Source organism: Colletotrichum siamense (assembly GCF_013390195.1).
Source record: "Colletotrichum siamense strain Cg363 chromosome Unknown KSG_Cg363_contig03, whole genome shotgun sequence".
In the NCBI taxonomy this organism is placed as follows: Eukaryota; Fungi; Ascomycota; class Sordariomycetes; order Glomerellales; family Glomerellaceae; genus Colletotrichum; species Colletotrichum siamense.
In genome coordinates this window covers 1,388,967-1,416,850 of record NW_023501016.1, presented here as the reverse complement: position 1 = coordinate 1,416,850, position 27,884 = coordinate 1,388,967, and the positions used below count along the sequence as shown (strand labels likewise).

General features: G+C 49.7%; 15 protein-coding genes across 15 annotated transcripts; 9 read left to right on the top strand and 6 right to left on the bottom strand.

Annotated features, from left to right (window-relative positions):
* Window positions 1-267: 267 nt before the first annotated feature.
* On the top strand, window positions 268-1,283 carry qorB-1 (Quinone oxidoreductase 2; the record flags this gene model as incomplete). Its single annotated transcript, XM_036636244.1, has 2 exons — window positions 268-540; window positions 597-1,283. The coding sequence occupies 2 exons, from the start codon at window positions 268-270 to the stop codon at window positions 1,281-1,283; spliced, it is 960 nt and encodes a 319-aa protein (XP_036498181.1).
* An 821-nt stretch (window positions 1,284-2,104) lies between these two features.
* On the top strand, window positions 2,105-2,646 carry CGCS363_v004394 (uncharacterized protein; the record flags this gene model as incomplete). Its single annotated transcript, XM_036636243.1, has 3 exons — window positions 2,105-2,142; window positions 2,218-2,485; window positions 2,545-2,646. 3 exons carry the CDS (start codon window positions 2,105-2,107, stop codon window positions 2,644-2,646), a joined length of 408 nt encoding a protein of 135 aa, XP_036497865.1.
* A 675-nt stretch (window positions 2,647-3,321) lies between these two features.
* Window positions 3,322-5,271, bottom strand: HGT1-6 (High-affinity glucose transporter; the record flags this gene model as incomplete). The annotated part of the gene is made up of 9 exons (XM_036636242.1): window positions 3,322-3,703; window positions 3,756-3,900; window positions 3,961-4,109; window positions 4,167-4,242; window positions 4,300-4,438; window positions 4,487-4,579; window positions 4,637-4,857; window positions 4,914-5,090; window positions 5,139-5,271. The coding sequence occupies 9 exons, from the start codon at window positions 5,269-5,271 to the stop codon at window positions 3,322-3,324; spliced, it is 1,515 nt and encodes a 504-aa protein (XP_036497868.1).
* Window positions 5,272-6,434: 1,163 nt separating this feature from the next.
* fmqB (FAD-dependent monooxygenase fmqB) lies at window positions 6,435-7,888 on the bottom strand (the record flags this gene model as incomplete). The annotated part of the gene is made up of 3 exons (XM_036636241.1): window positions 6,435-7,022; window positions 7,086-7,690; window positions 7,753-7,888. 3 exons carry the CDS (start codon window positions 7,886-7,888, stop codon window positions 6,435-6,437), a joined length of 1,329 nt encoding a protein of 442 aa, XP_036497867.1.
* Window positions 7,889-8,376: 488 nt separating this feature from the next.
* On the top strand, window positions 8,377-9,528 carry cysD-3 (Homocysteine synthase; the record flags this gene model as incomplete). The annotated part of the gene is made up of 1 exon (XM_036636240.1): window positions 8,377-9,528. The coding sequence occupies one exon, from the start codon at window positions 8,377-8,379 to the stop codon at window positions 9,526-9,528; it is 1,152 nt and encodes a 383-aa protein (XP_036497870.1).
* A 629-nt stretch (window positions 9,529-10,157) lies between these two features.
* atA-2 (6-methylsalicylic acid decarboxylase atA) lies at window positions 10,158-11,432 on the bottom strand (the record flags this gene model as incomplete). Its single annotated transcript, XM_036636239.1, has 1 exon — window positions 10,158-11,432. The coding sequence occupies one exon, from the start codon at window positions 11,430-11,432 to the stop codon at window positions 10,158-10,160; it is 1,275 nt and encodes a 424-aa protein (XP_036498182.1).
* Window positions 11,433-12,166: 734 nt separating this feature from the next.
* On the top strand, window positions 12,167-14,038 carry ATR2-4 (Cytochrome P450 monooxygenase ATR2; the record flags this gene model as incomplete). The annotated part of the gene is made up of 8 exons (XM_036636238.1): window positions 12,167-12,274; window positions 12,335-12,371; window positions 12,423-12,508; window positions 12,558-12,642; window positions 12,706-12,768; window positions 12,904-13,500; window positions 13,571-13,941; window positions 13,994-14,038. The coding sequence occupies 8 exons, from the start codon at window positions 12,167-12,169 to the stop codon at window positions 14,036-14,038; spliced, it is 1,392 nt and encodes a 463-aa protein (XP_036498010.1).
* Window positions 14,039-14,420: 382 nt separating this feature from the next.
* fabG-10 (3-oxoacyl-[acyl-carrier-protein] reductase FabG) lies at window positions 14,421-15,215 on the bottom strand (the record flags this gene model as incomplete). Its single annotated transcript, XM_036636237.1, has 1 exon — window positions 14,421-15,215. The coding sequence occupies one exon, from the start codon at window positions 15,213-15,215 to the stop codon at window positions 14,421-14,423; it is 795 nt and encodes a 264-aa protein (XP_036498011.1).
* Window positions 15,216-15,696: 481 nt separating this feature from the next.
* Window positions 15,697-16,840, bottom strand: mcpII-1 (Metapyrocatechase 2; the record flags this gene model as incomplete). Its single annotated transcript, XM_036636236.1, has 3 exons — window positions 15,697-15,895; window positions 15,951-16,129; window positions 16,190-16,840. The coding sequence occupies 3 exons, from the start codon at window positions 16,838-16,840 to the stop codon at window positions 15,697-15,699; spliced, it is 1,029 nt and encodes a 342-aa protein (XP_036498828.1).
* A 403-nt stretch (window positions 16,841-17,243) lies between these two features.
* CGCS363_v004386 (Uncharacterized protein) lies at window positions 17,244-18,201 on the top strand (the record flags this gene model as incomplete). Its single annotated transcript, XM_036636235.1, has 3 exons — window positions 17,244-17,414; window positions 17,470-17,547; window positions 17,611-18,201. The coding sequence occupies 3 exons, from the start codon at window positions 17,244-17,246 to the stop codon at window positions 18,199-18,201; spliced, it is 840 nt and encodes a 279-aa protein (XP_036498829.1).
* A 666-nt stretch (window positions 18,202-18,867) lies between these two features.
* mtaD-2 (5-methylthioadenosine/S-adenosylhomocysteine deaminase) lies at window positions 18,868-20,603 on the top strand (the record flags this gene model as incomplete). Its single annotated transcript, XM_036636234.1, has 4 exons — window positions 18,868-19,162; window positions 19,246-19,377; window positions 19,450-19,758; window positions 19,828-20,603. The coding sequence occupies 4 exons, from the start codon at window positions 18,868-18,870 to the stop codon at window positions 20,601-20,603; spliced, it is 1,512 nt and encodes a 503-aa protein (XP_036498826.1).
* A 333-nt stretch (window positions 20,604-20,936) lies between these two features.
* On the top strand, window positions 20,937-21,932 carry orsB-4 (Decarboxylase orsB; the record flags this gene model as incomplete). Its single annotated transcript, XM_036636233.1, has 1 exon — window positions 20,937-21,932. The coding sequence occupies one exon, from the start codon at window positions 20,937-20,939 to the stop codon at window positions 21,930-21,932; it is 996 nt and encodes a 331-aa protein (XP_036498827.1).
* Window positions 21,933-22,139: 207 nt separating this feature from the next.
* Window positions 22,140-23,126, top strand: PLR_Tp2 (Bifunctional pinoresinol-lariciresinol reductase 2; the record flags this gene model as incomplete). The annotated part of the gene is made up of 2 exons (XM_036636232.1): window positions 22,140-22,187; window positions 22,257-23,126. 2 exons carry the CDS (start codon window positions 22,140-22,142, stop codon window positions 23,124-23,126), a joined length of 918 nt encoding a protein of 305 aa, XP_036498824.1.
* Window positions 23,127-23,258: 132 nt separating this feature from the next.
* Window positions 23,259-25,231, bottom strand: vrtR1-1 (Transcription factor vrtR1; the record flags this gene model as incomplete). Its single annotated transcript, XM_036636231.1, has 4 exons — window positions 23,259-23,951; window positions 24,007-24,310; window positions 24,369-25,042; window positions 25,097-25,231. The coding sequence occupies 4 exons, from the start codon at window positions 25,229-25,231 to the stop codon at window positions 23,259-23,261; spliced, it is 1,806 nt and encodes a 601-aa protein (XP_036498825.1).
* A 1,558-nt stretch (window positions 25,232-26,789) lies between these two features.
* atnB-0 (Aspercryptin biosynthesis cluster protein B) lies at window positions 26,790-27,276 on the top strand (the record flags this gene model as incomplete). The annotated part of the gene is made up of 3 exons (XM_036636230.1): window positions 26,790-26,887; window positions 26,968-27,020; window positions 27,083-27,276. The coding sequence occupies 3 exons, from the start codon at window positions 26,790-26,792 to the stop codon at window positions 27,274-27,276; spliced, it is 345 nt and encodes a 114-aa protein (XP_036498822.1).
* Between the last annotated feature and the right edge of the window lie 608 nt (window positions 27,277-27,884).

The following is a 27,884-nucleotide window of genomic DNA, read 5'->3' as shown; positions in this document are numbered from 1 at the left end:
AAATTCTATTCGCCTTAATTACTGCTGAACTGAGTCCTATGCAGTGAAATTTGTAAGCATGAGATCTGCATCGTAAAGACTGCAAAATCGGCATCGCTAAGTTAAACAATTCCACGGAAATAGGGTTGGTTTGTAATATCCATGGCTCAGTACTCAGAGTCTCAGACTGCGGTGCTGCGTTGGATACAAAACGCCAACTAATGGCATTGTTTCGCAATATTGCATGATGCACTCAACTTCCTTTCCTTCATGTCTTAATCTGAAAAGATGGCACCCTCAATGCAGCATAAGATCGGAATTTTCCCCGCATCCAGAGGCATTGGCGGAGGCACTGTGAAGCACATCCTCAATCGCCTGTCCCCTAAGGATCTCGTCTTCATCGCTCGACACCCAGAAAAGCTTGCTTCTGAAGCAGCTCTAGGAGCTGAAGTACGCCGAGCAAATTACGATGACGACGCGACTGTCCAAGTCGCGTTCCGCGGGATCAAAACTCTCTTCTTGATCTCCTACGCATCGGTCGAGCACGAACACAGAGTTGAGGTATGATAAACTTGCCTTCAAACGTGACGAAGTACCGGCTAACGAAATACCTCAAGCGACACAAACTTGCCATTGACGCCGCGATCGCAAGCGGCGTAGAGTACATCTTCTATGGGTCTTTGGGCTTTGCTGGGTCAGAGAGCAACAAAGAGACAGTAGCTCATGTTATGAAACCGCATCTTGACACTGAAAGATATCTTGAAGATTGTCGGAAGAGCCACTCAGGCTTCGACTTCACCATCATTCGAGAGGGTCTTTACACGGAGTCGTACCCACTCTACACCGCTTTCTTTGACCCCGCGCAACCCCGCAGCGAAGTCAAGATACCGCATGACGGCTCGGGGCCTGGAATCGCCTGGGTGAAGAGGGAGGAATTGGGTGAGGGCACTGCCGAACTCATACTACGCTATGTTCGAGACCCTCAGGGATTCACTTACCGTAGCAAGACGGTGCTACTTTCAGGAAATAAGAGCTTGACCCTGTCGGAAACAGTCAAGATGCTCAGCGAGATCGCAAATATTCCCGTTACCATCAGGCAGGTCTCGGACGATGAATTCGCGACACAGCCCCAGGTTCCCCCCAACTTTACCTATCGCGGAGTCGATTATTCCAAGGCGTGGGCGTCGTCATTTGAAGCGTTCCGAAGGGGGGAGGCCGCATCTGCTTCTCCACTGCTAAGCGAGCTTCTGGGGAGGGAGCCAGAGGAATTCGAGACCACTGTTCGGAAGTCGATGTCAGCTTAGATAGGTAGCCTGTAGGAGGGCAGATCTCCTCAATCGTCCGTCATTGGGTACATCTTAGCAACTGCTTCAAAGTGATGAAGTCGCCCTGCTGCAATGCTTCACGTATCGCAACCGATCCTGATTGTGTATGTCACACAACTTGTCATGCTTCGCTCTGTTTGGCTCGTGGTTGATCATATGACGGGCAGGAACTGGGCACACGTCAGCAACTTCACTTGTCTTAGACGATCACTTGGAATTTAGGCAACTACCTTGGCAATGATTGATAAACAGCAGCTTTCTGTAAGCTATTGTAATCGGTCTTTCTCAATTTGAAAGATTCCAGTGTGCGATGGATTTGTGACAGTTTTGCAAGTATGCCTACTTCCACCATTTCCGGCGTCGACCTCGTCAACCTTGGTCCGTTGACAACGACGTGGACCGCCCCAACATCATGCGCTTCCGCACCGCCTTCTGTACAATTGGCTTATGCTACCAATTACAAAGACGGTGTAGCGATGTGGTGGGATAATTGCGAAGTGCGAACCGACATTTACGATGAATGCATACCGTCTGCGCCCCCGGCAAACCGAGAATGGGCTTCCAGGCAAGCCGAAATGAACCCTCAGCGACTGAACTTCGAATTATATCATTCGCCAGGCATTGCTTGTCCAGCAGATTGGTTCACCGCAGGGCTTGCCATAAAAGAAGGACCGTCATCTTATACAATGAACGGGAGTTTCGCCGATCCTACTTTCACGCGCACATTTCCCACAAGGACCACTACCATGTCTCAAATTACACCAGGGTTCAGACCATCGAATGAGATATTCCCCTCTGCAATGGAAGTTTCGGAGACTGCTGTGATCTGTTGCCCAAGGTGAGTAAAGTGGTGGCTGTCATTCGACTGGAATTACTTTCCAATCTTGACTGAAGTTGATAATAAATGTCATAGCGGATTCACAGCAAGATGGGCCGGTGGCGCATGCTTCTCGACAGTCTCGAATGAAGCATACACTGCCACGACGGGGTGTCAACTTCAATTTGCAAGCCGCATTGAAACTGTGCTTCTTGAAACATACACCTTTTATGGGAGACCTATCACAGGTCTAATGGCGTACACAACGGCTACAACTATGAGTTTCAAAACTACGATCGAGACTATCAAGCCTGCCGATAGCACGCAGTACATAGGATTAGTCACGACGCCTGCAGTAACTCTGGTACACAAGCAGAGTGATGTGGGAGAGATACCACTCACAGGAAAGACATCTCCAACCAGTACATCAGGTGCCGCGTCTTCAAGCAAAATGAGTTTGAGACGGCTGGTCAAGGGGCTGGCGCTAGCTTGGGGTTTGGTAGCCGTAATCGAAACTGTGGCTGAAAGCCTTTCTTGAGGTTTAGGTTCTAAAGGCACCGCACATACCCTAAACACAATGAATATTGATGAATTCTGCTAGCCGGGCAGTGTTAGCTGGCCATCCGGGCAGTGTCCACTACATAAGCAGTATATAATCTATATATCCTATACCTATACTAAAACGACGATTCTCGCTGGTATCATCACTTTCGTTATCGCTGTCGTCGTCGTTCATCATTATTCCTATCTACCTCTACTATAGTCCTTATTAGAGTACAGGCATATACTACGATATATTTATAGGGGAGGGACACTGCCCGGATAACCAACTCACACTGCCCGGCTAGCGAAACTCATATTGATGACCAGGGCGATCCAGCATACCCATTGCTCAATTGTTATCCAATTATCAAGGCAATATACAATGGTGGCCAAGTGGGTGTCTGAAAGCGAGGTGGCTCGGGACAAGGATGGGGCTAAGCAGTTCCGCCAGGGAAAGCCCTCATTTGCGGAGACACAAAAAAGGAGCAAAGTACAACAAAACTATTCATTCGTAGGACCGACCGCGGTTCGAACGCGGGGCCTAGAGATATCTGCAAATAGAAGGACTGCAATCTCTCGCTCTACCACTGAGCTATCGATCCAAACGGAAGCCAGATGTCTTTACCATGCCAAAATAATCCCTTGAATACCGCTATTTCAGTTGGCAGAGTCAACTTTTCGAAGCTTGCGCTTTGTTAGACTCTTGTTGTCTTCTCCATCTTGCTCCAGGGTGCCTTTCGAGCCTTGAGCATCGATGATAACATCGTTGGAATATACCACGCCATCAAAGACCTCGTCAATTTCCTCCAAAGTTCTGCCCTTAGTCTCAACGAACAGACAGTAGACCACAGCCAGGATTCCCAGATTCCAACCACCATTGATCGCGTAGTACCGCCATGAGATCCGTTCGATCGCCAAAGGAGCGGTGTACAGATTAAGGAAGCTGAATGCGTAACCGATGGCTTGGGCGACCACCACACCCTTGGCTCGCTGTGAGTATCGGAGTATTTCGGGTGGGTAAGTGTATGCCAAGATCATCCTGCAGCAAAGTTAGTCACGGATAGAAAATGGACGCCGAAAAGCTATCTTACCAACTGGTAGAGACTGCAAGCAAGAAAAGTGCAACAACGACAATTGAGCCAATAGCGTATGAGTTGGTGTCAGGATGAACTTCCGTGAGGTGGGATAAGCCAGACAGAAGACCAAACAGAATCACAGTTGCTGATGTTCCGGCAACTGAAATCGCATGTTAGCTTCGCGAAACAACAGTGGACTCTGAGTATTCTGAATACGTACGTAATGGCTTCCGAGCGCCGACCCGATCGATAAGGAACACGCCAAGAATACTGCAAAAGGCCTTCCATAGCAAGAGAGCGACGTTGATAGTGATAATGGATCTCCTGCTGGAAACACCTAGGCTCGAAATGATGTATGACGAGAAGTACCTGAGCAGAAGGTTAGCCTTTTGTTTGTATGGATTGCAAAGACACGAAGGAGCCTACAGAATCATGTTTCCTCCAAGAATTTGATAGAATATGTTGGTCAAAACAGCAATGGTAAATCTTTTCATGTTAGAGGCTACGGAAAACATAAGGTTAGCCAAGACCTAGAGAATGGTACTTGCAATCGGCTCACCAGGTGTAATGAGTTCGCGCCATGCCCCTTGACCGTCCTTCTCCTGATTGAGAGAAGCAACAATCTCCTGCGCTTCGGTAAGTACCTCAACGTTATGTACGTCGCCGTCAGCATGCAGACGGGCAAGGATCTCGGTTGCCTATGACTGGTCAGCAGTTGGTGTGGTTATGCACTCATTGTACCTTACCTCTTCAGCACGTCCTTTGGAAAACAGCCATCGAGGACTCTCATCAACGAATGGCAAGAGACAGAGTGAAACAATGGAAGGCACTGCTTCGCCCTTGACATGACAGGTTAGACAAGTCGATGTAGTTGAGGAACTTTCGAGGACACTCACTAGCATGATTCCTCTCCATACCCAGTTGGAATCCTTGTCGAAGATTCCAAGTACGATGCAGGCAACCAAGAAGGATGTGAATGGAACAGAAACGAGTACTGTGCTAGAGCAGATGGTTCTATGCTTTGGCGAAGCCAGCTCCATCACCCACATAGGGGCAATGGAGCCGTTGACTAGAGAAGCGAATCCGATAATGAACCGACCGACAATGAGTTGCGGCACTGTTTGAAGCTGTTGTCAGTTTTTGATTTGAAAGCTTTTGGCCAACGCCACGTACCAGCTGATGCTGAAGCTTGTAGGATGACTCCAACGATGATGCAGATGGAGCCAGCCGCAAGGCCCATCTTCCGTCCCCAACGATCAACCGCTGGCCCCACCACCGGGGCTCCCAAGACCGAACCAGCGCTGATAATCGCAACGTTCAGACCGATTAGGTCGCTATTGAGGTTGAAATCTGTATCGAAGCATTAGAAAAGCAACTCAGTTCAAGAAGGAGACAAACAATCGTTGTAAGGCTTGACTGCGTTCAAGTTGTTGATCATGCCGGCATCGTAAGAAAGAATACAAATATTCAGCATAGCAACTAAGACAATAAGAATGTGTGAAAAGACGGGCCCAAGACTAAGCACCGCCATGGTGAAATCGGGTTCAAACTTCAAGGTGGATAAGGTGTTGGTTCTGTGTTGATGATGCAAAGAATGATGGAGTGGAGGCGCTGTGTATGTCGCTGCCTCACCGAAACTGATAACAATTCGGTTGAAGACTGACGACTTCTTGGACACGCATGCGTTCAATTATATCTCGGTGAACTGTGCATTGGACAGATGCTTGCCTCACCCTCCATGCGATAACACTCCAACTATCTCGAAGCACTACTGGGGTGAGATAAGACGCGCTGGGTTAGATCGCTGAATCTTGGCCACTTGCTATCGCACATTTTCTCCGGGCCATTCCATCCCGACCAGAGTTGATTCAGGCAATGTCACAGTGCCAGCACAGAATTGCATGGCAAGTCCAAATCGACGCGCGTATTTCCCGAGCATGCCGAGCCCCACGGAAAACTTCGGCCGGGCATTTTGGTGGGCGTCCCATCTGTTATCGTTGAAGTTTCATCTTGCCGCCATGTCAACCTGAGAAGTTAACGACATTTTCGGGCTATAATGTTCATTAGCCGGGTCATGCTGAGGGCTGTTGAGGAGAGCGTTATGGTATTCGCCACCAGTGCCCGTAGTAATACATGTACGCAGAGGCTGCGCCCTCTCACTCCGGACGCACACAAGGATAACAACGGGAGGCGGTAAACAGTGAAACTAATAGAAAATGCAAACAAATTAGAAATCGGCCATCCCGAAGAAATGCATAAGTGTGAGATGACTGTGGGAGATGCTCACCTTTCGATGTAATGTGGAGGGCGAAATCTGGTGAACAGACTATTTGCACGTATCGTTGTAAGGTGGACTAAGACACAAGGTACGAAATTGAATTTTGAACTTTACACATCTGCAATGGAAGGTAGAATGTACTGAACTACAGCTGCACCGCGTAAACATGTTCCACTGCGTCCTCAAGTATCCATAGCATACTTCTTCTCGACAAGGTTAGGGTGAATCATACAACACTCATAATGATCAAATTCCACTGAGGAACAGATTTGGAGTGAAGCAGCTGTATCCATCGATGTAAACAGAATCCATGAATATATTCGATATGATAAGTCCGAACGTTCTACTCTAATAAGCAATGAGCTTCTAAACAAAATGAAACATGTGCATCCTCCGGCACACCAAAACGAAATACATCACCAATATCCGCCGGGGGGTGGAGGCACCGCGACATCCTTCAGGTGTCCATTGACCCCGTTCTTGATATCCTTCGCCACCTTGTCAAAGTTGCTCTTAGTGAAATCCAGCGGATCCCATGGCTTCAGTTTCGGGAACCTCTTCTGCGCCCATTCCTCTGGGGCCGCTTCGATGTCGTCCCAGGGAATCTTGTAAAACGCATCCCGATTCTTCTGGCCGCTTTCGTGTACCGCGTTGGAACGATGAAACCGAATCCTCTGGGCAGCTTCCAAGGCCAGCTTGACGTCGCCCTTGGACAACTCAAGACACTCAGCGACTGTCACGGCATCCTCCAGTGCCTGAGATGCTCCTTGACCAGCGGTGGGTAGGTTGGCGTGAGCTGCGTCTCCGATGAGAATGGTGCGGCCTCCTTTGCTGACCCAAGTATCTATGGTAGGTCGGTAAACGAGTTTGAAATCGATAGTTTTACCAATTGGGGTCACATCGAGAAGCGCTTGGGCGTCCCTTCCCGGAAAGTAGTTCATCCACTTGACTACATGCTCCCTTTCGGCAATGTTCGACCAAGATTCGGAGGATTCTTTATCGTCCTGATATTGTAAGTCACGTCAGCAGTCTACTCAATGCTGACTGAAGGGGTCGAAACTGCTTACCGGGTGGATCAATACCCAAGCAATATCCTGACCCTTATTCCAGACAAATGCCATGAGGCTCAAGTTGTCATACATCCAGAATCTCACAGTGTCCCTGTCCTCGCGGTAGAGATCCTTCAGCCCCGGGTGGCTTCTCATGGCCTCGTCGGTTTTGAAGAAGCTTCTGAACACAGCCCATCCACTACTGGTGCCATCTATCTTCTCATCGTCCAGTTGCAAAACCTGTCCACGCGCGATGGACCGAGGGCCGTCGGCTGCTATGACACAATCGGCCCACAATGTCTCTCCTGTGGACAGCCTCACACCAGCACGACGGTCTTTCTCCAGGTACTCACTGACAGCGACGCCGATTCTGATGTCCTTGACAAGAGTCTTCGCGTAGGCTAGGAAAATAGAGTGGATCTTGCCACGGTGACCGGCGTATGTAATGTTGTGCTCTTTGTCATCTCTTGCCCACGGAACGTTGACAATGAATTTGCCGTCAAATTTGTGGAGCTCCATGGTTCGGATGCGACTGCATCCAGTGTCGTGAATCTGCTGCCCAATCTTGCCATCATCCCATCGATGAATGATTCGTCCGGCATTCGGGAAGAAGTCCAGAATATCTATGTGATGGAAAATTCTTATTATCATCTGAGGATTGGGCGTGATGAAGGAGCCGACTTACCGCCTTGGCTGTTTGAGTCAGGATACTTCTCAATCACAGTAACGTTCATGCCGCGCTGAGCACATTCAATAGCGGCACCAAGCCCTCCAAAGCCGGCGCCAACGATGATCACCTCCAACTTGTTGTTCACTGTCATATTGGTTGTAGATTTTGGGTTTCAGTGTAAAGATGCGGTGAGTGCAATGGTTCCACCTTCGATGGCGTTGGATCTTGCGCTTGAACCTTCAAGGGATATAAGATATCTTTCATGCCGGCAATGAGGCCATATTCGCCTGTCTAGACATGATCCTGCAAACATGCCAAGCCTGGCTGCTTCCGGAAAAAAAGGTCGTGGCCGAGGTCCAATTTGCTCTTCTTTCGGGATCTCCCCCGAAAAGCCGAACATGCAGCACCACGGGAAGCTTGGCGCCACACCTTTTGGGTTTTAATGCCAATTTCCAGAAGTATCAGACGACCGTGATCCACATCCGTCTTTATATGGAGTTTAGCTCCAAGGACCTACTGTTGTGCCATCATCTACTGCCCTCCTTTCGGCGCATCTCTACCGTGCCTCGATTTCGAAGAGGCCTCCGCGAACACAGCCACGTTCCTGCCACCAAATCCAGCGCGACACAGCCAGCGGCGATGTCGAGTACCACTCCAAGCCAGGATCTAGAGACTGCTCAGGTCACGAAGCATGTATCACGCTTTGAGACTTTGCAGGTGCACGCGGGTCAAACCCCTGACTCTACGACGGTGGCTCGCGGTGTACCAATATATCAAACCTACGTCTTCAATTTTCGCAGTTCAGCCCATGCTGCGAGGCTCTTCAACCTAGAGGAAGAGGGCGAGATTGCCACACGCACTGGCAATCCTACCACCGCCGTTGTTGAGCGTCGGGTGGCGGCGCTTGAGGGCGGCGTTGCGGCTGTAGCAGTGTCATCCGGCCAGTCAGCAGTCTTCATGACTATGGTTGCCTTAGCTGGGCAAGGGGACAATATTGTAGCGACCAAGCATTACTATCATGGTGCTTACAACCAGTTCTCCTTCTTGCTGCCAGAGTTTGGTGTCGAAACCAGAGTGGTGGAGGAAACAGCAGAAGCCTTTCGAGCGGCCATTGATGGGCGCACGAAGGCCGTTTATATCGAAACTGTCGGGCATCCGAACTTCAACGTGCCCGACATCCAAGCCATTGCAAAAGTAGCACACGACAACGGCGTGCCCCTTGTGGTCGAGAACACGGTCGGGTGTGCTTACTTCTGCCAACCCATCCAACACGGGGCCGATATCGTTGTTGCCAGTATGAGCAAATGGATCGGGGGCCACGGCAGCGCCACGGGTGGCATCATTGTCGACTCCGGCAACTTCGACTGGAAGAATTCTACACGCTTTCCACAGTTCAACAAGCCCTGTCCAGGCTTTCACGGACTGAATTTCTCTGAGAGGTTTGCCAGAGAAGCCTTCATTATGCGCATCAGGGGCCAGATTCTGCGAGATGTAGGCTCATGTCTCTCTCCCTTTAACAGCCAGCAGTTCGTTCTGGGAATTGAGACGCTCAGCCTACGTTGCGAGAGACACGCACAGAACACCATTGCCCTGGCCAGGTGGCTGGAGAAGCACGACAACGTTCTCTGGGTTTCCTACCCCGGGCTCCCCAGCCATCCGCACTATGAGCTTGCCCAAAAATATTTGCCCAAAGGGGCGGGCGCCGTGCTCATGTTTGGCGTTAAAGGTGGGGCAGACGCAGGAGAGCAGCTGGTTGACAATTTCAAAATGATCTCGAATAATCCAGGGTAAATACTCCGCATGTTGACTCTCGTACGCCGTTCCCCTGCTAATTTCTCCAGATACGGTGATGCCAAAACAACTGCGATGCACCCATGGTCTACTACACACAAGCCAATGTTACCTCATGAAAAGATTGACCTGGGTGTTGCACCTGAGATGGTCCGAGTCTCTGTTGGGATTGAACACTTGGACGACATCATGTATGACATTGAACAAAGCATGCGGGCTAGTCCTGCCGTGGCAAAGGGCGATAAATGACTGAGAGACAATTAAATGAGATTTAAATCGACTAGTATATCTGTTTGTTCATTGTATGGATTCTTTCCAAACCAAGCGGTAACCTTGCGTGACATGCTATCACGAAATCCATCTCGGTGATGCCGCAATGCCTTGATGACCTCACCCAATCTGGGTCGACAACACATACGACCATACCCACTGGAAAACTCGGGATCCCGTCCGCTCTCCCATAGATAAGCCAGTGAGGGACAGAGTAGTAGTCGGGTCGGTGACGACCGGCGAACGCCTGTTGTTGTATGTTTTATTCTTTTGTAGTTTTTTCCAAGAAGGATGGGCTATCGCGTGGCATCGATCGGTCAGAGGGGAAGATCAAACGACTCGCAGCAGGAGAGACAATCTTAAGATTTCTGCCATTTAGATACTACCTCTGTATTGTCTTCATCCAGATTGTTGTTCCAAATCCAGTTCATTCTACTCTGCAGGTTCTCTTTGATCTTTTCAAGATCATCCCCAGCCGCTTCAAAATGCCATAGATGTCCAGCCTCTCTGCTCGTGGACACTACTCTTTGGGTGCGATCTACTCTCGCAGCACTGAATGCCTCAAAAGCTGCGGGCAAACCGTCTGCTTTCTCAATGCGTCGGAGAATCCTTCCCAAGACGTATGCATCCTCTACTGCCATTCCGGCGCCTGCTCCCTGAAAAGGAGTAGACGCATGTGCAGCGTCTCCAAGGAGACACAGTCGGCCTTTGTGATAGGCACTGGTAGGTGGCATGTCGAAAAGAGCCCAGATGTCAGACTGCCCCATTAGCCGGACGATGTTGAGCACGTCCTCGCCCCAGCCATCGAAGCTATCCAACATCTGTGTCTTGGTGGCTGGAATAACCATGGTGTTGTGTTCCCATTCTTTGCGTGACTGGAATGCGACAACGTTCATCATCCTACCTCCTGCCACGGGAAATGTAAGCATGTGGCCGTGGTACCCGAGGTAGGCTTGACAGTTCTTCGCCTTCTCTTCGCCGAGAAGCTCCACCGCCTTATCCATTGGTACCATTCCCCTGTAGCAGTACTTGCCGGTGTAGACTGGTTTGGCAAGGGTGTGGTCCTTATCAAAAATGACGCTTCGGACTCGACTCTTGATACCATCACACCCAATGGCGGCACTGTGGTGGGCTGTCGATCCATCCGCAAATTTGAGAATAACACCCCCTTTCTCGTTATCCTCAACATCAATGACAGTCTTTCCAAATTTAGCAATTCCTGGAGGGAGAAGTTTCTCCAACTCTTCAACCAGATGAGAACGATTGACCATCCAGCTGCCGGGGTCGGGATGCTCAACTGAGCAGAGATAAGTCCCGGCAACAACACCACGAGCTTTCGCTGCTGCATCGGGACCGTTCATGCCCACTCGGAAGTCAAACCAAGTGTTTCTTTTCTCTTTGGAAATGTTTTTGTTTGCGCGGGCTTCAACTGCAGAAGCCAACGGCATTGAAATTTGCCGAAGCGCTCTCACGACATTTGGCCCAAATGCGACACCTGCACCGATTTCACCGAACTTCGGGGCATTTTCGTATATGGTGACTGGAATACTTGTTTGGCTGGTAATGCAGAGAGCCAAGCAAAGACCACCGATACCGCCTCCGACAATTGCCAGGTCGAAATCGCTTGAAGTCATGTCGTCCAAGATGATAGTAAGTTGATTGGTTGAGGGTTGGGTGTTCGTTCAGAGTCCGTAGTTGGCCAGCACGAATATCCGTTCAATGAATGCTTCTCTAGGTAAGTCTTAATAAGAAGCAAGTTGGGATCAGAATTCTAGACTACGTTTGTGGATTCATTGAAAACGTGATAAGGGACGGAAGTTTGATCTCCTGGCTCGGTGAACCCAGGTGTGATTCGGAAAATGATGGAAAGTATACGGTGTCCGCTATCAGTACCTAGATCAGATAAGGCACCATATACCACATTATTGTGTCCAATCCAATATTTTGGCATAGCCATGCTACGAAAGTAGGCAGTCCGATTCGCCCGGGGGCTGGTTTCACTCATCGGCCGAAAGTCCGCTTCTTAACACACACCGGTGTACGCCGACCAGTCACAGCTTCGGGCACGTTTGACTACCTTCTGGCATCAATGCTACATTCCCTTTCATGGAACTGACGGAAGACTCTGAATCATGTTATTCTGATCTTTTACCAGCATCTGACTCACTCACCTTCCAACTTGAATCTTCGACGCAGGATCAAGACACTGCAGCTTTCGATGGCTTCAATGGCGGTTCCATTTGAGATTTACTACCCTATCGTACGAGCCAAGCTGCAGCAAAATGCCATCGCAGTGGCAGGATGGACTTTGCTTAGCGCCGTGACCTTAGCAGCTTTGCTGATTTGGTCGGTGGCGGTGGGCAACAAGATGCCAAAGCTTCCGATTGCGATGGGCGAAGAATTACCGAATCAACAGGAAAGAATCGACATGTTCATAAAAGACACTCGGAACCTATTGATAAGCAGCTATAACAAGGTGAAGCGAGGTCACATTAGTGTCGACAGCAATCCAAAGCTGACAGTTCAACCACATTAGTTTCAAAACCAGGTCTTTGGGATAACAACAACAGAAGGTTAGTTCGAGCAACATTGAATACTATGTCTCCTTTCTAACAAAGGTTTAGGCACCAACATCATGATCCCCCTCGACCTCCTCCCTGGGCTCGGAAGTACAAAGTCCTTGAGCTTCGGAGCATTTCTAGAGGAAGAGGTAAGTGATGCGATGATTTTGAAGGTCGCCCAATTCTGAACAGCTGCAGTTCAGCATGAAAAGGTACACCAAAGTCGGGAATCTTGACGACAAGCAGATTGCCATCTTAAACAAAAAGCTCAATCCTAGTCTAAGTAAGTTACACCCTATCACCCTGCGGAGGATGATCAAATTGGGACAGCGCTGAATTTTCCCAGATGAATATGTTCCGGTGCTAGTCAAGCTGATTCGACACCATTGGCCTTTGGATGAATATGATGGTGAGTAGATCAAAAGAGTCACCGATATCAGCAGCAATGCAGTCGTTCCAGCTCGATTGACAGCGAAATAATGCTTTGTCTTTTCCTATGACATCGTAGAGCGACCATAACCATGCTAATCATCATTCAAAGCAGGCCCTGTCACTGTCAAGCCCTGGTCGCATGTGATGCGTCAAGTATCGCGCGTTTCCGCCCGAATCTTTCACAGTTCTGACGCAGCCGAAGATGACCATTGGTTGGATATTGCCAGTGAGCATGTTCACTCCACCGTCGTTTGGACAGAGAACTTGAAGAAGTGGCCTGCGATGCTTCGTCCTTGGGTTTATCGATTCGTTCAGGGTCGAGGAATAATGACACAGCGCTTCGCCGAAGGTGAAGCAGTAGTGGCTGAGACGCTCAGGAAGAGGAAGGCGAGGAAGGGTGGCCATCTGAGCAGTCCCCCATCGCTTTTGGATTATCTTGCCGATGGTGAACTGGGTGGAGACGATGTCGAAGCGCACACTGTAGCGCAGATCAACCTTTGTGTTGCTGCCATCCAGTCCATGGCCTCGACAGTGACTCAGTGTCTCATGGACCTTGCGACGTATCCACACTATCTGCCTGAGCTTCGTGAAGAGATTACTTCAATGCTTGCGCAGAAGAATGGAGCCCTTGACAGACAATCTCTGGCAGATATGATGAAGTTGGACAGTTTCATCAAAGAGACCCAGAGATTGAATCCTCCAGATCTTGGTGAGTGCTTACCTGGACGATGGAGGCTAGTGACGAGTTTTGTTTTAGTAACATGGAATCCTACCCGCAGCAAGCTTCCAGCGTAAGGTTATGTCGGACATCACTTTGTCGAACGGTCTTCGAATCCCAAAAGGCGCGCGCATTGCTCTGCCGACCGGGGCAATCAACATGGACAGCCAGTTCTTTGAGGACCCCGAAACCTTTGATGGCTTCCGGTACTACAAGCTTCGGATGGAAAGTGAGGAGGCACGGAAGAGTAGCCAGATGGTGACAGTGGGAAAGAAAGATTTGACATGGGGCTATGGCAGGCACGCCTGTCCGGGTCGGTATGTTGCTGAAGTTGCAATGAAGCTGCTCATCATTGAGTACATCGTGCGTTATGATATCAGTCTACCTGCTGGTATCAAAGAGCGTCCAAAGAACATCGAATTCGAAGGGCTGGTGAGTATCTCAAATAACCTGGCTAGTGATTGGAGTTGCTAAACCACGGCAGGTCATTCCAGACCCCAATTGGGAGCTGATTTTCCAAAGTCGGTAGATGCACGGGCTGCAGAAGGCAAGGTTCGACTGAAAGATTGTTCATTGAGACGAGGAAACTGTCATCTTACGCAGATGGAAGTGTGTGGTGTTTTACACGGGTTAAAAGCTGCATTATCCCAGACAAAGTAGAAACAATAAGACTTCGAGATTTGATATTGGCCGTAACCGCTTACACCACAAGAGTCTACCACATCTGCAAACGGTAATTATGACATGGAAAGAATGGCGTCGTAGGTATCGAAATTATGGCATCCAATCATCACTTTCACACAGATTTGAACATTACGAATCGGCTGTCCAAATCCAAGTTGTATGAATGTACATCTATCTGAGAGCTTCCCACCAGTCCATGACAATTCATGTGACGGTCAAGCTCCTTTCTATTTCATGGAAACACCACCATTCACAAACATGTATTCGCCATTTATATACCTGGAGCGTTCTTCGGCCAGAAACGCCACCGCCCATGCTACATCTTCGACAGATGCTGCACCACCCTCCACCGGTGTCTGCCGAATAAGAGCTTCTTTTGTTGTCTCCCATTCGTCAGGAGTGAAATGGTCCAGAAAGCTTTCCGTAAGTACCGGACCGGGCGCCACCATGTTGACTGTACAGCCATACTTGGGCGGCAGCTCCTGCGCCCAAACCCGCAGAATGGCATCGAGAGCGCCTTTCGTAGCTGCATAGATACCCTGCGTAGGCTTTGGCACTCGAGATGCGACCGACCCCACCATAATGATCCTAGAGCCACCAATCGTCCCTGACATATTTGGAGGTTCCGAAGGATGATACGGCGTAAGATGTGGCAGAACTGCTTGGACCAGAGCAAAAGCCCCGCGGGCGTTCAGGTTCATTGCTTGATCCCATGCACTCAACTGGGAGTCCCAGAGGTACGCAATAGGAACCAAGCCCGCGTTGCTGATAAGAATATCGATGTGCCCGAATCTCTCAACAGCTTGGCGGACAAGTTCGGCAGGTCCATCGTCCGACGCAATATCCGCGAGAACCGCGATCCATTCAGTGTTGAGTTTCGATCCGACGTTCTCGCATTCTTCTTTCAGCGATGCCGAAGGATAGTTGAGAACGATGTTTGCGCCCCGAGCCGATAGCTCCGTAGCAATACCGGCTCCGATACCCCTCGAAGAACCCGAAATCAGTGCTGTTTTACCGTGCATGGTCCCTCGGGGTTGAAATATGTTGACCATTGCCGTCCGAAAAGACCAAAAGGCCGGGTCACTTCTGATTGAGGTGACGGAGGTGTTGGTGGTGATGGCTTTGGGCTGACTAAAGGCACAACATTAATCAGATTGAGGAGATAAATCACGGAGAAAGGAAAAGTTAGAACTTGTGGCCATACGTTCATCCCATTGCATTGGTACGTGCAGGTTCTGATGTATGTTTTGCCATCGCTGGGTTGAATCTTGCGCGGCCCGCAGGATCTCAAGCTCGGCAAATTATCGCCGAAGACCACCGAAACGCAGTACGCAATGAAGCCGCACCCACCTGCACAATCCAAGACTACGTACGATCTTCTTTTGACAGGATGCAAATTCACCATGGAATGGCACAGATTGCTATCGTTTTCTATTCAGCGACTTTCGCGCTTTCGGCCGTGCGCTATTCCAATCAAACCCGACCCTCCTCGTGGCAAAACGATCATGCCTCAATTGGCATTTCGGGGACGTCCTTCAGGCCCGGAAGATCCTCATACTTCTTGGTGAAAAATGCACGCGGAATATCTGGGCCCCAGCTCGAAACTACTGCCGCAACAGCCGGTTCATTGGCGTGTTTGGAATCCTCATTGACCAGGTCTCCATCAACGTAATGCTCAACTACGAACCCAGAGGGATCAAACCTATAGAAGAATTAGAAAGTGGCAGGTCGTTTTGGTAGTCCTTGCGCTTTCTTACCAATAGTCAAAGATCTGACTGCCTAGAACATGTCGTCCGACGCCAAAGACGTTTATATGGCCCTTTCGAATGAGATAGTGATGTCCAACCACTTGACTATCGACATCATCAACTTCGAAGCTGCTGTGGTGTGCTTTGATCCCCTCCGTGACCTCGGGAGACCCTGCGATGAAGATATTCTAGGAAGAAACCAGATCATTAGCAAACTAAAGCAGCCTTGGGCGGCGGAGGTGACAAACATGATGGTCTACAAATTCTTTGCCCTTGTCCAGGTGGATGAAAATCATGATAGTCTTGTTGTTTTGGGGGTGGTACAGGCAATCCGTCTTCTTGAGATTGAAGGTCTTGGCGTACCAGTCGAACACTTCGTGAAGTCTATCGACATTCACTTCGAATCCGTAGTGACCCAGCTTGTGGACCTTCGACGGTTGGTCCCGGTCAGGTCGCTGGAACTCTCCGAGCCGTCGCTTGTCTTCCCAAGTGTTCCACATCACCGGTTTTGGTACCTCCCTTGGCTCTGGGACTCGGTCCTGTTGCCCGTAAATGAGAGTGATCTCCTCCCCCGCAAGATCCTTCACAATCACCACCTTCCCCCCACCTGGGGCATCGTAATCAGCTATGGGCGTGGATCCCGGAAGCTTGGCCGCTTTCTCTAGCTCTGCCATAGACTGCACAATCCAGGCCCCTCCCCTGAATTTTCTTTTCCCATCGCTGGTCTTCTCTGCCACGTAACAAAATTGATCAATACCAAAACCCCGGAAGTAAATCTTGGTTTCTGTCTCGCGCACAGGCGTCAGACCGAAGTCGGTGAAGAACTCCTTAGCCTTTTGCAGATCGGGGTGACCGTAGCGCACATGAGACAATCGATCAAGAAGGATTCTCGGGTCCATTGCAGGTGGTATCACTGGTAAAATGAGGTTGGAAGTTTTGGAGCGCAACTGAAGCAGCCAAAGCAATATGCGATTCAGAACACAGAAACAACTGTGATTTTTCAGATCTTGTCGAGAACTATTTCCCCGCACATACCATTATAAATGCAACAACTGCAAGGTTTGGGGTTGCCCAAGATTCCTTCGGCATCTTTCGGTGTAGCAAGTTTCATCACGGAACCCTCGGCCGGCTGTCCCACCAGTTCTAAACCTCAAGAGAGATAGCTTATGTCATGGCCTTCGAGGACAAGTTCATATTTCTATCAAGCCTCATCGAGAATGCAAGCGAGATCAGAATTACGGACCCAACTCTTTCCCAAATACAGCCAGGATTTTATCGCAACACTGCTGGTATCCACTGACAATGTCGTTTCATCGACTCATTCGATTTCTTGACGAAGATGGGCAGGAGAAGTACGGAGACGTCAAAGATGAAACGCCAGTAGAACACCTGGAAGGTAGCGTCGTGCCGCTCTTGACTGGTAATATCAAGTCCGGGTTTCATGAGTCTGATCAGAATGCGAGGGTTGCTAAGGTACTGATTTGCGATTGATCAATGCGTTTGGGAGAAGCTAAGCATGACTCTGTAGCTGCTATCACCACTGCCGGAAACGCCCATCATAATTTGCGCTGGTGTTAACTACAAGTCTCATGCCAAAGAGACAAAGGTGAGTACTTAACTGCAGTGAATGCATAGTTTTCAGCAACTCTCCTGCTGACGTGTGCTGCAGTTTACCCCGCCTAAGAAGCCCGTCATCTTCGCAACCCCTCCTGACCGGCTTGCGGGTCCATTTGATGATATTCACATTCACCCGGATGCACAAGAGCTCCTCGACTACGAAGGAGAACTCAGTGTTGTCATTGGAAAAGACGCATATGACGTAAGCGAAGAAGAAGCCTTAGACTACGTCCTAGGATACACTGTCAGCAACGATGTTTCTGCCCGGAGTCTACACGCTCCCGACGTTTCTGGGTACCAGATGGGCTATGCCAAGTCCTTCGACAAGTTTGGGCCGATAGGACCTTATGTGGTGTCTCCGACTCTCGTCTCGGACCCTCAGATTCTGAAGTTAACGACTTATGTGAATGGTGACGTCCGGCAGAGTAGCGACACGTCGCAGATGATATGGTCATGTCGGCAGCTAATCTCTTTTGCTTCACGTGGACGAACGCTTCGCCAAGGCACTATCATCATGACTGGGACACCCGAGGGCGTCGGATGGCACACGAACGGCTGCCTCAAGGATGGGGATGTTGTGAAGGTAGAGATTGGACAGCTTGGTTACATCCAGAACAAAATGGTGTTCCAGAAGAAGGAGTAATTCGTATCTTAGAACGCTTATGTAGCCCACTCATTCTTTGGAGGGACTTGCGAAACTATTTTTATACCGTACGAGTCTCGTCTAGATCTTGATAGACCCTGACGGTCAATATCATAACATGGAGTTTAAGACTGAACAAAAAAAGATTGTCTGTAAATGGATACAATTATTGAACTCCACACACTTGTCGAATAGTCTTCTTGTATGCTGCTTCACGACTTGATGCCAGCAGCAGTTAACTTCCGAGACTTGTGATTGACCCAACATTTGTAAGCGACTGCCCTGACGGAGATATTTGTCAAACGTCGCGCCCTTGCCAAACGCTCAGCGTATGTGAGATCGACATCCCCCAGCCAGTATTCCTTTGTGACATCTCAATCACGGGGAGCCATACAGTCCGAGACAATGGGCAAGGGCCATGAGACCTCCGCGGTCTCTATGCAGAGCTCATCGTGAGTTGCATATACGGGTCAATTGCAATAACAAGGGTTCGGGCCTGTCGGCCGAATTTCCCGACACCATAGAACGACCCCTGTCAGGGGCGGTCCAAGTGGGCTAATTCAATTCTATCTCCTCTCATCGCCTTAAAAAGGAACCGAGGAAGACTTCCAGGTGCGTGGACGGTATCACTTTCATCACATTGGTCAATCCCTGTGGCGCGAAATCATGTCCCGAGGACTCACAGCCGCCGCTAGTGGTGCCATCCTCCTGAGAGGCGGCACCCTCCTCTATCATGGTGACCAAGACCATGTGGAACCGCTACGGGATACCGATATCCTTGTCAGGAACAACCGGATCGCCAAGATTGGAAAGAGCATTGCTGCCCCAGTTGATGCGGAACTTGTCGACTGCAGAGGCAAGATCATCACCCCCGGATTCGTGGACACGCACCATCATCTTTGGCAAACGCAATTGAAAGGTTGCCATGCGGACCAATCAGTGTTCGATTACATACCGACCGGTACGTGGGTACATCAGTGACTGTGAACATGTCGGTGTCATGAATCAGTTGACTGATGGAGGCGCGTATTCGCTACACCGTAGGCTTCTGGCAAAGCTATGTGTACACTCCCAAGGATATGTTCTGGGGCCAGCTGGGAGGCGCGTTGGAGGCCATCGCCTCAGGCACAACATTTGTCCTAGATCATGCTCACGGGAATCAGTCTAATGATCATGGTAAGCGCTCAACACCATGAGGAGGGGCAGGCTGGAGATCAATTTTCATCGTGTGTCTGATGCATTGAATAGCCCGTCAAGCCTTATCCGCAACCATCGCGTCTGGGATCCGCTCCATATTCGCATACTCCCATGCACCTTACTTCACCAAATGGGACGCAAAGAGCTGTGAGCTCTCTCGAGACATCATGCCAGAGTCCAGCATGGCTCATATTTTTGAGCTTGCCCAGCAGCAGCCGTTTGGCAACGGGAGAGTTCACATTGGATTCGGCTTCGACTACTGGTTCTTGCCCAAGGAAGCTGTCGTCGGCATCTTTTCCCAGCTTCGTGGTGCAGGCATTAAGCTTTTCACGTCTCATTACGCCAAAAACCCCACTTTTGGTACATCCAGCCCGTTTCTATTCTTACATGTCTGCTAGGGCGCCTGGATGTGAGCTAACCATCTTCCAGGGAACCACCCGCTCATTCACACATTGGCGGCGTATAACCTTATCAAGACACCAAGTGACATCTTATTGTCGCATGCTACAGGCCTCGATGGACATGAGAAGGCCAAGCTAGCAGAGACCCAGGTCCCCGTATCCAGCACGCCCGGTACGGAGGCACAGATGGGATTTGGTTGGCCACTGGCTTTCACACCTGGCATCAACTACACACTGGGCGTTGACTGTCACACTAACAATACCTCCTCCATTCTATCCCTTGCCCGGACTGCGCTGCAGCTCGCACGTCAGAGGAACACCGTGAAGGAAATGAACGGCGGAGAGGGCGCTCCTCAGCGCATGGACCTGCATCCAACGGGCAGCACTGAAGATGCATTCAATGCAGCTACTATCAGAGGCGCACGCGCAGTCCTTTTGGGGAACGAAATCGGGTCAATTAAGGAGGGAAAACTAGCTGATCTCGTCATCTTCGATGCCTTGGGAAGCGTAGGCATGAGCTGTGTCTCTGAATCAGATCCCCTGACTGCAGTTGTTCGCCACAGCGACAGCCGCGACATTGAGGCCGTCATGATTGACGGAGTCTGGAGGAAGAGGGACGGCAAGTTGTGTCCAGTGACCGTTGAAGAGACAGGGGCTAGCCTGGCATGGCCGGCTATCAGGCAAAATCTACTGGAGAGCCAACGCGATATCCAGGAGAGGCAAAAGAATCTGAATGTCGACAAAGCGAAGGAAGCACTTGTTGCTATGTTTCAGATTGATAAAAGCAAGCTTGTGAAATCTTGATTTGGAAGATCTCGACCATAGTCAGCTATCCTTCATATAATTAGGTAGATCAAGTGACGGCAATTTGAAACCCAGGATGAGCTCACAACTTTGTATCGTCTCATATTTCTCATCCGGGATGCCAGGTTTGATAGTCAAAAGGCCTACAAATGTGCCTCTCTTTCGGAGAGAGGGGTTCGGCAAGGTCTCCGCGGGTATATAAGACCTGTCCTGCCTAGGTGCCGTAGCTTCTGGTTCAAATTTCTTCATAGACATTTGACATCTCTTTGCGCAATCATCTAGTCCTGCAAATTTCCGCTGAATAATTTTCGCCATCGACCAAATAGCACGAACATGCCCAACCCAATTCCACCACTGATCACACTTGAGGAGCACTTTGTCTCGCAGGATAATTTCAATGCTCTTTCTGAGCTGTACGCCGAACAGCTCAAGCACCTGCCCGAGGTTGCTGATCAACTGTTAGATGTCAGCCGGCTTCGACTGGCCAGCATGGACAAAAATGGCATTTCCTTCCAGGTCATATCGCATGCGCCAGGTCTAGGGCCGAAGCCGGCAAGATACAGCTCCTTGGCCAACGACGAGCTCGCTAGGGTAGTAAAAGCACGTCCGGACCGGTTCGCCGCATTTGCCGTGCTTGCCATGGCGGAGCCCCAGGCGGCCGCTGCAGAGCTTCGGAGATGCGTCGGAATGGGATTCGTTGGCGCTCTTGTGGACGCCCATGTCGACGGCGTTCACTATGATGACAGAAGGTTCTGGCCGGTGTTCGAAGCCGCAGCCGACCTTGATGTACCGATTTATCTTCATCCGACATATCCAACTCCGTTACAGTCGTCTGTTTACGAGGGTCAATACGAGCAAGGTGCGGCGCGAAGCCTTGGCAGCAGTGGCTTCGGCTGGCATCAGGAAACAGGGTTAGCAGTGCTGAAGGTATTTGCTGCCGGACTTTTTGACGAGCTCCCGTCCCTCAAAATCATCATCGGTCATTTCGGAGAGATGCTGCCATTTATGATCGAGCGGATAGCCAAGCTCTCGGTTCGATGGGGGACTCGGCTGCGACCATGGCGACAAGTATGGAGGGAAAACGTGTGGATTACTACTAGCGGAGTGTGGGAGCTAGCACCTATGGCCTGCATCCTCAGAAACACATCCTTGAGTCACATTCTCTATAGCGTTGACTACCCGTTCGAGAAGAATGAGACCGGCTTGGCCTGGATGAGAGAACTCCAGGCAAGTGGGCTAGTTACCCCGGATGAGCTCGAGATGATCGCGCACCGAAATGCCGAGCAGCTCTTAAAGCTGAGTATCCCGACACATGAAGCTATGGTTTGATGAGGATACCGGGAGCCCCCAGCTAGTGTCAAAGTTTACACCTTGCCGTAGAAGTCCGGATTAGAATAAAAATCAGATATTCCTTTCTTATTGCCTTCATATGTTCCGCTGTGGCTTGTATCTCTGCTTCCCAGCATTGCTCTCGCTGTGTCTTCATTTTGTTGGCTTTCCTACACGACCCAATCACTCAAAATTGTTCCAGCAGCAATGACAACCACCGAAACGTCCACTGTGAAGGCAGTAGCCTTGGCTGGGGTAATTATGAGCAGCGCTTGGTTCATTTCCTATGCCAGACCACGTTGCTGATCAAACGTTCGTTCCCAGGCTGGCGGGAAGCTTGGCAGGCGAGTTCTTGACGCTCTCGTAGATGCAGGCTTCGACGTAACGGTGTTGGTACGCCGTCAAAGCATCCCCTCTAGCTACCCACCTGGTGTTCGGGTCCGTGAGATAGACTACGACTCAATTGACTCACTACGAGAGGCCCTTCGCGGCATCGATGCCGTCATCTCCACGGTCGGCAAGCGGAACGGGCTCGAAAGCCAATTTCGCCTCATCGACGCCGCGGTCATGGAGGGAGTTACTCGGTTCATTCCATCTGAGTTCGGCGCCGATCTTCAACAAAAAGAGATCCGCACATTTCCGACGTACCAAACCAAAATCGAGGTTGAAGAATATCTTGAGAAGAAGGCCCGGGAGACCAATCTCACGTACACTTTCATATACTGCAGCGCACTATTCGACGAGGGTTTGGATTTGGGTGCATTTGCAGACTTTCAGGCCAAGAAGGTCAACTTTTTTGATGGGGGCGCAACAACATTCAACGCAACGAGAAGCGTTACAGTCGCTGACGCTGTAGTGGCTATTTTGAACAAGCTCGAGGCCACCAAAAACAAAGCCGTTCGCATTCGAGACGTCTCCATGACGCCTAAGGAACTGCTGAAGGCCATTCAAGGGCTCGACAAAAATGCCGACTGGACTTCTGTCGCCATTGACACTGGGAAGCTCGTTCAAGGAGCACAAGCCGAGCTAGCTTCGGGGAAATTCAGTCCGAAGGCCTTCGCCGCTTTCGCAATGAGAGCCACGTTTGCGCCAAGGTTGGCCGGACAGTACGGCGATGACAACGACCTTCTTGGAATCAAGGACATTGCGAAGGATGACCTCGAAAACGCATTGAAGTCTAGATTCTTAGTTTGAACGTTGAATTGGGGTGGCGTCTACAGAAATAGTGTATAGCTTCATTGGTACAATTGTAAACGTGCACCTCTCCATCCTCCTTGTTGCTTCCTCTCGGTATGATCATAGGCATGTACCCACACGTATGTAGCGTTAGCTCTCAGCGAAATATAATCTGCCGTCTTCGCTAGTGAAGTCGCACATGTCATCAGCGTCTTCCAACTGCCTCATCATCTGGTCCGCTTGAGACATCGCACTCTGGAACTCCTGCATCTGCGGACCAGGATTGGAGAATGTCTCAAGCGAAGCTTGGTTGCCTTGCGTGTAGATGGAATTTTGCCTTGTCGAGAGACCACCTACCCTTGTCGGCCCTCCAATGGTGGAGTCTCCTCCTCTATATGCAGCAGGGTTAGAATGCTTGGCTGACAGAGATGACGACTTCCGACGCCTCATTCCGTTCTTTCTTCGTCTCCGAGCTATCTCGATAGTTTTCATGACAGAGCGCCACTGGTGCACTCGGCTATGCTTCGTTGAAGAGTCCCAGCGGAGCACCGCACTCTGTTCTACGACTCTCCAAGCCTTATCGGCGTCCCTACTCAACGGCTGGTTGCAAAGCTCAGACAGTATGATGGCAAACGCATGCCACTCATTGTAGCACTTCGTCAGCCATGACCAATTTGCCAGCAAAGGGTCAGTCCGTAATCTGTACGAATATATCATGCACTCAATGGCCCCCTGGAAGACTTGGCGTTTTTGTTCGTCGGTCAAAGATACTCCAGTCCCTAACGGATTGAGCACCATGATTCGCAGATTGGCAATGATGGTTCCGATAAAGGACATTGTGAGCTGGCCGTATCGTGTAAGTGACCGACTTCGCAAGAATCATGGAGAGTGCGCTTACACAGTAAAGAGGCTCCCGCGATGTTGGGTCTTCAGGAAAACGAGCATATATAATCTTTCGCTGCTTCTCAACCCACGCTTCTTTATCAGTGGTTGTCATTGACGCGAAGCTTAACCCTGTATCCGGGTCGATTTGGCGTGTGTCGATCATGGTCCGCCACAGATTCGACGCCCAGCAGCGAGCAGCGGTGAAAGACATGTCCGTGATGCCATCTTGTTCCCTTGGGTATTCTGTCATGCCGGGGTACAGAGCGGAGTCGTTCACATTCATAGGCCGCCTGGAGTTAAAGCTACTGAGCTCTAAGCTAAACCATCATTCTGGATCAGTAAGAGTAATTCGATGGGGGGTGAAGATTGACTTACAGTCCAGAGGAGCACGAATAGTCCTCAGATGCTGGCGTGTCTAGAACGCATAAGTTCCACCAAAGACGACGTCGCATCTCTGCTTCGAACGGCGGTAGATTAAGTGTGCTCCCATCCCGGTGCATGCCGAGAGACTGTGATAAACGGACAGCCAAGCCTGTCATGGTCCAGGAGTACGTGGGGTCGCGGCAACGAAGTAGAATCAGATAGGCAACAAATGCTTGCAGGGTGAGCATGTCGTCCGTTTCCATCAATCTGGACCGGGTAAAGGCAGCGTCTGCGTCGCGCCTAAACCTAGTCAGTAACACCGACTGCTCCTCTCCAAACTGAAGTGGGGTGTCATCCTCTGGCAAACTGTTCACGGCGCCAAAGTAGATGACAAACATCAATGCTTCCACGTTGGGAGCTAGGTCCTTCGGGTTTTGTATCGCTCCCAGCACCATCTGTTCGACAGACGGTATGTGTAAAACAGTAGCCACGGGGTGTATATTTGACTTGAAAAGGTGCCAGGCCTTGAGTCTGTGATGCTGTGGAGGGTGTGATGAAGGGCTCTCCGTATCTCGAGTGCTGGTGCTGAAGATGAAAGAATACTGTGAGATATTTGGTGCCAAGGCTGCGCCCGTACCCTCGTAATCCGATTCTTCTTCGCTCATCATGCCGTCACTCATGTCGTCCTGTTATCAAACATGAGCAACCCGCATCATAGGTTCGAAGACATGATAACTTACCTCAGTATGCAAGGCTTCCCAGAAGGTTCCACTCACGTATCTATCCCGACCATCATCCTTGACCAACTTGCCCGTTGAGACTCCGTATGGTGACCAAGAAAGGTTCGATTCGGCTTCAACCTTGTCCCCATTCATTCTAGATGCATGTGTGCTGGAAGATGTGCTTGCTAGGGACTCTGCTTCTCTCGGTGGCGATTGTCCAGTCAAGGCGTTTGCATCTTTTGGCGCACTGAATGTAGTCGCTGGTACCTGCTGCTCACGATGGACGGCGCCTGTAGATCCTACGGAGTAGGGCGGCGTTGGGGGCGCCGGAGATGGATGCTCAGCCACGGTCCCTGGCCGTTGGTCTCGAGATTGGGCTGAAGATACGTCGGTGGAAAGGTTTGCTTCGCGAGCTGTAGTCGACGAAGATGAAATGGAGGAGAAAGGCAAAAACGATCCTTGTTGCACACAATCGGCCAGTGTCTTGAACATGGGCTCCAGGCGATGGAGCTGTTCCCAAAGTTGGGAATCGGTCAACATCTGGCGCCCAGCTGACGCGCTGTCCGATGGATAAACGCATTCGGCGCCGAACTTCTTGCAATTATGACATGGCTGCTTCTTATCGCATCCAACCTTTCGACGACGACATGCCATGCATACCCGACGTGGAAGTGCCTGAATGCGAGGTTGGGTGGCATCTTGTCCTGCTGTCTGCTGCTGTGACTGGTTCAGGTCTCCTAATTGTGCAGGATTCCAAGCAGACACGATGGAATCTGCCGTCTCGTGATTGCCGGGGTATGGTCGGGATTGGATGGTGTCCGGAGAATTCATGATTGCTCTCAAATTACAACGCACGAAATCGAATCTGCGAGCCTCCAGCGGCGGGTTTTGGGATGAAGGGAAGGAAGCGGCAGTTAAACCGGTCTATGGCTTCCACCCCAAAAGCATTAAGAGGGGTCGTCCGTCACCTGCACAGCTCCGGTGGATAAGGGAGCAATCGGAAGGTTGGGATGTTGACGAAGATAACAATGACGAACCCCACTCCCTCTCCCTCTGAAAAAGGGGTCTCACTATCACCAGCCATTTGCAAGGAACTCAACGGCAGAAGGGGGCGCAATACTAGCCAAGCGATAAGGTACGCGGGTAGTGGAGCAGGCATAATGCGGGGGTGAATGAATCGAGGCACACCTGATTACCACCCTCACCCTCCTAGCGACGTGCTGAAAAGCCGGCACTTGTTAATGGGCCGTCGACGATCTGCCTGGCTGTTCTAAAACAATCTGGCGCAAGGCGAGTGGGATGTGGATCGTGTGTCCTAGTTGAGACATACGTAGACGGGATGATTTCAGAGGAACATGGTTCGCGCCTACGACTCCATTCGGAATGCAATGAAGAGCAGGGACAAGCCAAAGTCTTAGTAATTAGGTTCATCGAAACAATGCCGATCTTGTGACCAAGACTTGAAAACAAACGAACAGCGCTTGACCGAGTGGAGGCGTCTCATCCCTGTCCATCTTGGCCGTGATGGCTAACCGCGTAGCTCGGCCGACACCTCCGGCCCAGGCATTCCGTGGCCAGAGTTCAAGGCAATGACCCATGACCTTTTTCGTTACCAGACAAGTTAAGAGACGGCGACCTTTTCTCCAATTTTCGATACAACACTTCGTACTTCAACGATTCATTTGACACAACCTCATTTGTGAATCAAGCTATGGCTACATCCTCAACCACAGGGACAGAGTGTTCAGAGTGGCTCGTCCGCGTCCCTGACTTTCCGGGTGTCGCGGAGCGGAGAGCAGCCGTGTTCCCGTAAGTCGATCACATTGCGCACAGGCTGCTAAGATGGGTATCGTACATGAAACATGAAGGCTGACGAACGCTGACAACAGCCAACACATTGAGAAGTTGAAAACAGATCCCGCCCAGTTTTGGGTGTTTGGAGGTGGGCTACCCGTATGCCGCCGGCCGAACAGGGATGCATCAAGCTAACATTCGGCGGTGCAGGAGCCACTCTGGCGGAGCCCGTGGACCCCGGCCGGCCCCCGCACATCACCGGCAGCGCCATGTTGATCTTTGCACTCACACGAGAAGACGTCTTGGATCGGCTTAAGAACGACCCGTTGACTAAGGAGGGCGTTTGGGATATCAACAATATTCAGATTTACCCTTTCTTTCGCCCTAAGAGAGTTCCTGTATGAGAGTGTTGATAGGGATATCTTTCTTCCCTTCTAAGTTTTCTTCTTCGCAGTTTACTGCCTGGAGGCGCACTTTGTTAACTACTATATAATTCTTATAGGGAAATAATCGAGGGCTAGGATAGTTTATAGAGAAACTTCTATAGTTATTTATAAAAGTATATAAAGAGAGCATAAATCGCTAAAGAGTAAATATCTCCCTCTTTACGCTATTATAACCTATTACTCCTTTAATATTAAGATATTATTACTATATTATATTAATACTATCTATTATTACTTTAAAAGTAGTAATAACTTCTTTATAATTATTTAAAAAAACTAAAATAAAATATATAGATTTTTATATATATAATTTAATCCCTTAATATAAAGTTTAATAATATATTAAATATATTCTTATTTTTTACTAATATACTTTAATAAAACAATATATTATTAAACTAAAGTATAGAGATATTTTAAGTATATTAAAATAAACTTTAAGATAAATAAACTATATAACGTTAATTAAATTAAACGTTTTATATTATTAAAGTATAGTACTTTATTAAAGGAACTTAAGGATATATATATAATTACTATAGCGTAATAGTAGTTAATAGGGGTAG